General features: G+C 43.5%; 1 protein-coding gene across 3 annotated transcripts in view; it reads right to left on the bottom strand.

Moving 5' to 3' along the window:
* Positions 1-3,434: 3,434 nt before the first annotated feature.
* AQR (aquarius intron-binding spliceosomal factor) overlaps positions 3,435-10,662 on the bottom strand; it is a 55,917-nt gene continuing 48,689 nt past the window's right edge. For 2 of the 3 annotated variants that reach the window (XM_035110354.3, XM_088671293.1), the window contains exon 35: positions 3,435-4,457. In XM_035110354.3, coding sequence (XP_034966245.2) covers positions 4,191-4,457 — 267 coding nt within the window. In that variant the 3' untranslated portion in view covers positions 3,435-4,190. The remainder of the gene's footprint in view (positions 4,458-10,662) is intronic. The other variant, XM_035110363.3, reaches the window with a different exon arrangement.

Below are 10,662 nucleotides of genomic sequence, written 5' to 3'. Positions count from 1 at the left end.
TTCTGCCATTAGAATGATGAAAACAATGGGGGTAAAGATAGAGGTATACACCATATTGACAGGAATTAATTTTGGCAAAACATGGCTAACAGGCAAAACAATTACAATCTATCCCATGCATGCATAGCACTTAACAGATTCCCCCCCCCCATGCAAATTCAGTTATTAGTAATGCTAATGCCTACCTGCTAATTACATTCCCAGATAAAAACTGCTTGTGACACTCCAGAAATACTTATTAAGAATACCTCTCCGGTGCTAATATGTGGTGCACATAAGGATGCATACCCATCTATCTATTTTATATTTTAGAAAATAGTCTGTCTGCCTTCTGTGTGTTTGGACCCCACTCAAGATAGCATTGCCAAACTCAGCATGAGGGTTCGTGAGGTTGGGGCAGCAGCCTTCATCAATGTTTGGACACTCTCCACCATTTTGTGTCAAGATGGCAGTCTAAAAAAAATCATTTTGGCGTGACTTTCCCCATTTTGGGGCATAGGTTTGGTCACCTCTCCAGATATCATTGTCAAACTCAGCATGAGGGTTCCTGAGGTCGGGGTGGCAGACTTTGTCGCCAACTGGAAGCCAGGTGCCAGTTTGAATCAAGATGGTGGACCGAAGTGTGACTTTGCTGTGACTTCACCTGATTTTTGGAGTGATGAGTCCAAACTCAAAAATTACACTATCCATTTAAAAATCACAATACTTTATTGGTGTCTAAAAATTCCCAGACAGCACTGGACACTCTCCACTGGTATTATATACGCCATATATGTGAAGAGGACACACTCCATTGATGTTCTATTTTGCAATGGGACAGTGGAGAAGTTATTCTTCCCCAGCCTTGGGTCTCCCACATGTTGGACTACAAATTCAAGAATCCTTGACCATTGCCCATGCTGGCTAGGGATGTTGGAGGCTGCTGTTCACATACTGTTATTATTAAAATAGAAAAGTAAAATATACAGCATGACAGTCAACATTAGGCCTACTCAGAGTGGGCCCATTAAAGTTAATGGACACGACTAACATAGGTTCATTAATTTCAGCAGGTCTCTTCTGAGTAGGAGCTAGTTAAATGCAACCCGCAAGACCCAAGCATGTTCAGAACTGGAGTAAAGGGAGCTCAAAAAGCCAATTACATAGGTCAGCCACTATTGTGGACTAGCAAAACATCTAGCATTGTGCTGAGCAGTGTGCATGTTTTAAGGAAGCCTTTCAAGAGATCCAGCAGGTTGCATCACCTCTATGAGGCACAGCCTCAGGGTAGCATTTCATTCTTAAACAGCAGCCATTCACTGACATGGAAGAAAGTAAAGCAGCAGTAAAAGGGACACCTCTGGGGTGAAAACTAGTACATTTGCTTCTTATCCACCAAGAAGCAAGGATGTGGCCATCTGTACACTCTTTGGCTTTCTTCCTTGTTCACAATGGAAACTTGGCCAAAATAAAATACATATATCACCGATGTAGTGAACCAGTCCTTGGGTATATTTGCTTTATTTAAGATTTCTTAACCTCTCATACCAACAAGGCACCTTCAGTTAGGATATCTGTTCCTGTTAATGCTTCACTTTAAGAAAGTCCCTTTTAAACATTTTGCCCTGCCACCAGAACACTCTTAGAAATGCTAAAAAGGAGCACTCCCTCCTCACAGTCCATTCCTTTCCCTGTACAGTAATTAGTAAACATTCCATGTCCCCAGACTATCAATCTAAAAATAGCTCTCCTGACAACAGAGATGTCAAATTTAAGCAGCAGGATGCTGAAGCGCCTTGCGACGCATAACAGGACTGTTCCAACGCGGCTGCTTGGTAATTCAGGAATTTATAGCTGATAAATGGGCCCTGTCACATTTATCTCCAGTAAAGATTGATGTGCCAAGACTTTTATTATCAGTTTCCCACCTGGATGGTGCATAGTTCCCCATAATCTGAATACCATGGTTGATAGAACATTGATGACCAGGCCAGTTTTCAATTTTAGGATCCATCTTTGGATATTCTGTATTGATGATGTGCCTATAAAACACTTAATAAAATTTCCTGTTTCCAGCAGTGTCTTTGGGCACTTTTCCCCATATCCCTCACAAGTTGTGCCCACTTTACCAGCTTGACAAATGCCAGTGCAGACACCTTCACACAGCTCAGTGTCCCCAAAGCATGTCTAAGAGCTGGCCCCCACACTATAAGAGGCACCAATTGCCAAAGGAATCTGCAAAATATCACCAGTTGCTTATTGCACTCATTTGGGCCATGTACTCTTGTTATTGAGACTCTCATCCCGGCACCAGGTTAAAGTATGAGCAAAAATATCTCAAGTTGCTTCATTAAATACATACAAACTACCAGCAGCTGTTCCTGCCAGTGTTGGGATTTATTAAAAAAACCAAGCAGAAATAAGTTGTTAGATACTAGAATATTTTTAGAAAATAGGTTAGAAAGCAGACGATCCTTAGCTGAGCTGGTCACATGTTGCCTGAAGGCCTTGTACCATTCATCCCTGATTAAACATATGAATGTTAGTTTATGAAACTGTATCACAGTGTCTCTAAGCTGTGCACCATTAGTGACAGGTTAAAAAGCTGCAGTTTATTTTTATGCATAGTGGAACTTATGGAACCACATATTTCCAAAGCAATTTTATTTTCTTCTGGAAAGGCAATTCAAGAATGCAAATGAATAAGTTTCTAAATTAACAAGTGTAGATTCTGTGCAATGTCTGTGCAAGAAAGACTGAGAACAAATTGATTCTCATTAGATGAAGATATCTCTATCCCAGGCATCCCCAAACTGCGGCCCTCCAGATGTTTTGGCCTACAACTCCCATGATCCCCAGCTAACAGGACCAGTGGCCAGGGATGATGGGGATTGTAGTCCAAAATATCTGGAGGGCCGAAGTTTGGGGATGTCTGCTATCCTATATCTGATGCTGTGAGGAAAAAAATATTATGCTTCTTATTTTTGTATGCGGATAAACTGCAGCACCAGAGGCAAGGCTAATGGAATATATCTAATATAGCTTGAAGATTGAATGCTATTTTAATGATCTAGATCTTTTTGTGAAGCAATCCTATTGGCAACTTTACAAGCAAATATACAACATTGGCAGCAAAGAACGTGAAATTTGGATGATAGTTAACTTTGGAACATACTGCTTGTCCAGAGGATTTATAAATGTAAAATGATCTGCCAAGATGATTTCTCTCAGTTGTAAATCTGGAAAATTAAAGAAGGATGTTCAATTGAAAATGATTCTAGAACACCTACTCTGGTAGGATTTTACTGATCTATTTAACATTTTGCCTGTGAAATCAAAATCAAAGGCATATTTGCTTTTTTTCAAATTTATTCTACCCTTACTCCCGATAGCAACAAACCAAAGTGTTGCAAGACACCATGTTTTCACCAGAGTCATGAACCTCGCAAGGCAAATGTAATTATTAGATTTTGGATTTATTCATTTTGTTTGGTTTTCTTTTGATGTAGCAGAACTATAACCTTTTAACTAGAAAATCCAATAAAAAACTGCAAATATATATTTTTAAATAGCTCTGAGTCAATAAAGCATATAACTATGAGCTTATGGCTGGCCCCTGTGAAAACAATATGCTGGACTGGATTGGCCAAGAGCCTGATCCAGAAAGGTTTATGTTCTTATATTGTTATCCCTCCCTCAAGCTAATGACACAATTAATATGTCATCGGTTATAAACAGATCATGTGATAAAACTTCCTGGGGTGTACCACTTCAGATGCAAATACAGTAAAAGACTGCAATCTTTTCCAAATAAAATTCACCCTTACTAGCAGAAAAATGGGGCAACCCTGAGCTAAATTGTACAATCTCTGAGTGTTCTCTTTTCCAAAGCATCAAATCAGGATAAGGACCAAATATTGTGGTCTATGCTCACCCTAGCTATCTACATTGTATTTGATTAGAGAAAATACCTGACTGGAAATCTCTCTGAATTGAACTTTATAGTATCAAAAAAGGGGGAGTTACACAAAGGATTAATTAAAAAAACTCCACTTTACTAAATACACAATACAAGTAAAAACACTCCTTTGCTAACGATATGTTAGTCAGAATTTACTCTTGGTTAACAGTTGCTTGTTTTACTGACTAACATGTTTCGTAAATATACATATGACTGGTCATCTCTGTGTGCCCGCTTGAAAAAGAAAAGTTCATTTCTCTGTTCCATCTTCTGTTTCACTGTCTTCACTATCACAGTCTCTTCCAGGATGCTCAGGCATTTTCCGATGCTCCTCCTCAATTTCCTCTGCTACCTTTTGTTTCTCATTAACAACTTTCTCTTCTGCAGTTTCCATTGGTGTGGGTTTGATTTCAGTTTCTTTTTCCATTTCAAGATCTTTGCTCTGAACTTCTTCACTTTCCTGAGATTGAAGTGTTTCGATTTCTTCAACAAGTGTTGGAGGAGGCAGCAAGTTCTGCTAGTAAGAAAATTAAACAATTCATTATGAAAATGCCTGCTTTTTGTTTTATGAACAGACCCATGTTTGAATGCAATTCAGGACAACCTAGGCGTCCTACATCAGAAGACTTCAATACAATTCAATAATGTACTAGCATGTGAATACAGGTGTTGCTGCTCAGGAATTCCATGTGTACTGCTTGCTGACTGTAATTACAATTAATTTACTTAATAGTGTACTGTCATTGGTTATAAGATATGTAATAAAATAATTCTTTGACGTGAGATTCTACAAGTGAGAGATGCAATTTCAAAAAGGCTAGCTACAAATGAGGTGATTCACAGAAGTCTTATAAAGGAATCTACTTATTAAAAGAATATTTAAGAATTCTTGGAGAACAGGTGATGTCCTTGTAGTCTGGAGGCGGGAAAACGTTTTCCCCATCTTCCGTGTTTCTCCTAAAATAAGACACGTCTTATATTTATTTTTCCTCTAAAAAAACACATCACGGCTTATTTTCGGGGGATGTCTCTTTTTTTATTACCGGTAAGCATGGTACAGCATTATTAAGTACGGGGCTTTCTTGCGCCGCCCGCTGAGCCTGCTGCTGGGTCCCAGGGATTCACGCGGCACGGCTGAGGCTGCTGCCAGGTCCTGCAGCTTCGCGCGCCGCGCGCTGCCGGGTCCCTGGGCTTCACACAGTGCGGCGCGGCGCGGCTGGGGCTTTGCCCCGGCACCTGAATCATTCGGATCATTGGTCGACCGCGTCACTGGACGATTCCCTCTCCCCTTTTAGCTCTCTCTCCTTCCTCCACCAGCCCTTACCTTCACCTCTCTTCCATTTGTTTTGTTTTTGCAGCGTTTTTTTTTACAGGCATCCGTGGAGCAAGAGCACGGTGCCGCGAGTGCTCACGGCTTCTCGAGCACTGGCGGGGTGGCCGCGCAGGCAGGGGACTCCCAGCAGCTCGGAGCTGCTGCTGAAGAGAGCGCACACGCCGCACAAAAACGTGGGGTGCTGTTTTTGTGCGGCGTGTGCGCTCTCTTCAGCAGCAGCTCCGAGCTGCTGGGAGTCCCCTGCCTGCACGGCCACCCCGCCAGTGCTCGAGAAGCCGTGAGCGCTCAGGAAGCTGTGCTTGGAGTCCGCCCCTACATCGCCTGGGCGGGCGCTTCCCCGCCGATCAGCTGGAGAGCGGCGGTGTGTGCGGTGTGTGCGGCTTCAGCAACGAAGCTGCCTTTTCTCTGACCTCCTAGGGGGCTTTCTGCGGAGCTTCTTCTCGGTTGGAGACGCCTGGGGGCTAACTCCAGCAATGGCTGCGTTGGAGCGCTCACGCTCCCCCTTTCATTTGAGGCTCCTTTCTTGCAGCTCCTCGTGGCATCGGACGGCATCGGGGCCAGAAGGATAAGCCGCCGCTTACTTGTTTTTTGCGCGCGTGCTCGATTCTTCCGCAGGGGAGTTCCCGGGTCTCCTGCTACGGCCTCACAGCAAGGTTGAGGCGGCTATTTCCTCCTGCCCAGGAGGGTCCCGCGAACGTCAGGGTCGGGTAGGTACCGGTACCCCCAACACGTCTTATTTTTGGGGGATGTCTTATTTTTTTTTGGCTTTAAAAGATCGTGCCATGGCTTATTTTAGAGGCACGTCTTATTTTAGGAGAAACACGGTTTTTTCTTTTTTAAAAAAGGGGGGGAAGAAAGAACACCTAGGTAACTACTGACCGGTCTTAGAATGGATACTTAAATGGTTGGTTTGTGAGCACTTAGAAAGGAAGGATGCTGTGATTGCGAAGACTCAGCATGGGTTTCTAAAAAAACTACCGTATATACTCGAGTATAAGCTGACCCGAATATAAGCCGAGGCACCTAATTTTACCTCAAAAACTGGGAAAATTTATTGACCCGAGTATAAGCCGAGGGTGGGAAATGCAGCAGCTACTGGTAAATTTCAAAAATAAAAATAAATACCGTCCTATGCCTTTCCCAGCTGTCGGCGGCGGGGTTGGGGGAGAAATAAGCCGAAAAAAGCTGAGGGCGGCTTTTTCAGCACATTTTTTGTGCTGAAAAAGTAGGCTTATACTCGAGTACATACAGTCAGACTTATTTCTATTTTGATTGAGTTACAAGCTTGGTGGATAAGGGAAATGCTGTGGACATAGTATTTCTTGATTTCCTTAAGGCTTTTGACAAAGTCCCCCATGATATTCTTGCAAAGAAGCTGGTAAAATGTGGGCTGGAAAAGAAACTGTTAGATGGATTTGTAGCTGGTTGACTGACTAAACCAAAAGCATATTCACTAATGGTTTCTCATCATACTAGAAAGAAGTGACAAGTGGGGTGCTGCAAAGTTCTGTCCTGGGCCTATTGCTGTTCAGCATTTTAATATATTACTTTGATGAAGAAATCATCAGATTTTCAGATGACGCCAAACTGGGATGGGTAGCTAATGCCGCAGTAGACAGAATCGGGATTCAATATATATACCTGAAGGAGCGTCTCCACCCCCATCATTCAGCCCGGACACTGAGATCCAGCACCGAGGGCCTTCTGGCGGTTCCCTCATTGCGAGAAGTGAGGTTACAGGGAACCAGGCAGAGGGCCTTCTTGGTAGTGGCACCTGCTCTGTGGAAGGCCCTCCTAGCAGATGTCAAGGCAATAAGCAACTATTTTACTTTTAAAAGACAACTGAAGGCGGCCCTGTTTAGGGAAGTTTTTAATGTTTGATGCTGCATTGTTTTTAATATTCGGTTGGAAGCCGCCCAGACTGGCTGGGGAAACCCAGCCATATGGGCGGGGTATAAATAATAATAATCTATTATTATTATTATTATTAGTTTAACAGATTTGAGAACTAGGTCAAAACTAACAAAATGAATTTCAATAGGGACAAATGTAAGGTTCTACATTTAGACAGAAAGAACCGGCTGCACAGGATCCAGGGGTCTTAGTAGATCACAAGCTTAACATGAGTCAATAGTGTGATGCAGCAGCAAAAAACAAAAACAAGTGAATGTTATTCTAGGCTGTATCAACAGAAGTATAGTGTTTTTATTAATATTCCTGCTCTATTTTGCCTTGGTCAAACCATGCCCATAGTACAGTACTGTGTTCATTTCTGGGTACTACAATGAAGAAGGATATTGACAAGCTGGAATGTGTGCAGAGGGCAATGGAAATCAAATCTTATAAGGAAATTGGGAATGTTTGGCCAGGTAAAGAGGAGACTGAGAGGAAATATGATAGCCACATTCAAATATCTGAAGAGCTGTCACATGGAGGAGGCAGCATGCTTGTTTTCTCCTGCTCTAGAGGGTAGGTCCTGAACCAGTGGCTTCAATTTACAAGAAAGGAGATTCTGACTAAACATCAGGAATAACTTTCGGACAGTAAGAGTTGTTCAACGGTGGAACGGACTCCCTTGTGAGGTTGTGGACTCTCCTTACTTGGTAGATTTTTAGCAGAGGTTGGGTGGCTGGCCATCTGTCATGGATGTTTTAGTTGAGAGGTGTGGACTACTAGATGACACTTGGGGTACCTTCCAACTCTACAAATCAATGACTTTGTGTGGGGGATGAGAATGGTGTAAGAATGATGTTATTTTATTTTACTTATGGTACTTTTGTGAAGAGAATGCAAGACCACTGTGAGACTCCAGAGATGTTCACCCTCCCCAAGACCGGTGGAAGGTCCTGGAGTTCACAATTCCTGCCACCTCCTTTCATTGTATGTAGGAAGTAGCATTCAAACCAAGAAATTCCATTTGAGACTCTTGCTTCAGATGTTACATTCTAAGGACAATACAGGGAACAAAGGACAGTTGGGAAAAACACAGTGGCTGATCCATCCCTGAGTTGCTGCTCAAGGTACAAGGAAAAATAACATTTGAACAGGCTCTACTAGCACTGGGAAGAAAATGTCAATGTTTGTTGGGTTTGTTGACCTACGGAGCCTGAGATTGTTCTGCTGGCAGAAGGGGAGGAGGAAGGTGCATGTGTGGATATCCCACGTCCAAAGTCTGCTCATTTTCCCAAAACCCTCACAAAAATGTCCACAACTGCTAGCTCTGGAGTTGGTACAACTAATTTCTTTTCATAGTAGTCAAAAGAAAAATGGTGCCACAATGAAACAGCATGGCAGTGGATGTGGCACTCATTCTGTAGGCTGATCGCCACGGTCTCATCCCCTGACCCTGGTATGAATTTGAGTTAGAATTGCTCTGGCCAACTAAGAACAGACATATGCAGTAGAATTCTAGTATTAAAACACTGTTATTGTTGTTTGTCTGGATTGTGGTATATGTGTTGCATGTATCTAGGAAATAACAATGGAACTTAATTTATACAGTGATGCCTCGCTAGACGAAATTAATTCCTTCCACGGGTCAATTCGTGTAACGAATTTTTCGTCTAGCGAGTCCCAGTTTCCCATAGGAATGCACTGAAACTTAATCAATGCGTTCCTATAGGCTCTGGGAGACTGGCGGAGGCATGCGACGGGGCTTCGGAGAAGGTCTCCGAAGCCCCGTCCGATGTCGGCTGTGTGCAAGGCGGCTGGGGGAGAAGCTCTCTTCTCCCAGCCACCGCCTTGCCTGCCTCCCCCAACACGGAGCGCAACTTCAGAGGTCTCCAAAGTTGCGCTTCGTGCCGGCTGTGCGCGGCGAGAGGCGGCGGCAGGGGAAGACCTTCTCCCGCCGCCGCCGCCTCTCGCCAGCTTCCCGCGACACGTGTCTGGGGTGCAGGGCGAGAGGCGGCAGCGGGGGAAGGCCTTCTCCCGCCGCCGCCTCTCGCGACACAGAATGCAACTTTGGATGCCTCCGAAGTTGCGCTCTGTGTCGGGGGAGGCAGGCGAGAGGCGGCGGTGGGGGACGGAGCCGAATCGAAGCGGGCGCTGCTTGCCCCCGCCTGTCTTCCCCTTGGCTCGGGGAAGACAGGCAGGGGCAGCCGCTGCACCCCCGCATATCGGCTCCGCCCCCCCTGGCAAAGGAAGATTAGCTGTCAGCTTCCCTCGCTGACAGCTGATCTTCCTTTGCTGCTTTCTATGGCCGCGCTTCGTAAGACGAAGCGGCGGTCATAGAAAATTTTGTTGTCTTACGAATGCCTCGCGCAACGCAAAACTCTTTCGTCTAGCGAGTTTTTCGTTGTGCGAGGCATTCGTAAAGTGAGGCACCACTGTATTTAAAAAACCCTAATATGTATATTTTATTGTTTTAAACCATCTCATGCATATATCCCAGAAAGGCAGCCTAGAAATATTTTAAATAAATAAAATAAAACAAAGACCTCCCAACTTGCTCCTCCTTCTCTTCTACTGAAAAAGAGGGGGTCACACCAGTCAACTCTGGAAAGATAGCAGAGAATTCCACCCACCTTCCTCCATGATTCCATTTCGTTGTTCCAATGAGCTCTTTCACACTAGCATTTCTGCACACCATTAAACTGAAATTGCATCTGCTATTAACTCATGTTTCTGACAGCCATGTCATGGAGAGATTTCAAGAACGGCACTCAAACTTTGAAATGACTATATCTGGATCTCTTAATATGTGGCCAAAATGCTATTTTGGGGAGACTAATTATAGGGATTAAGGAAAGCTGAATCTCTCAAATAAGGGATTCCTTTGTCCCTGGAAAAATATATATTTCATGCTGCCGGATACAAACCGAGACTCCTTCTGCGATGCAGCTGGTATCCATGCATGATAACGGTTATTCGATTCTTTTTTGTAAGTATGGACTAATGTGATGGTAAAAATAACATCTCAATAGTGCTACAGAGAATACATACCAGAGCATTTGCTGCAAGTCTGCATGAGTTATGGACTTATCCAGTCATTGCACTATAGCCTGTAAGTGTTTGAGTATAAACTGAGCATGCAGACTGTTCTTCAGAGAATGTAGTCAGTGCAGCTCCTGTTCATATCAACAAGCCTGTTCTAGCAGAGCCAATATGCAAAAGGTGTTTTTCATGTCACAGGATGATCAATGGCATCAAATGGTTTATTTTTCTCCCAAGAGAATATTTTAAGGCCCCCCCCCAAACCCTATCCAGATTTGTATCAAAAGAATCAGCCAGATTCTTTAATGCTTTTTTTTTTTTGCTAAACACGAGGACATCAAGGCAGTGGTAGGGCCTCATCAACATGTTTTATAAAAATAGGTTTGAAATTGTTATGCTTCATGAAGACTCAAATTAATGCTGAAGGTATGAAACCAATCGTATGACAGATTTCAGA

Source organism: Zootoca vivipara, chromosome 1, assembly GCF_965207765.1.
Source record: "Zootoca vivipara chromosome 1, rZooViv2.hap1.1, whole genome shotgun sequence".
NCBI classification, from domain to species: Eukaryota; Metazoa; Chordata; class Lepidosauria; order Squamata; family Lacertidae; genus Zootoca; species Zootoca vivipara.
The sequence above is the reverse complement of the archived record's forward strand: the minus strand, read 5'-3'. Positions and strand labels throughout refer to the sequence as shown.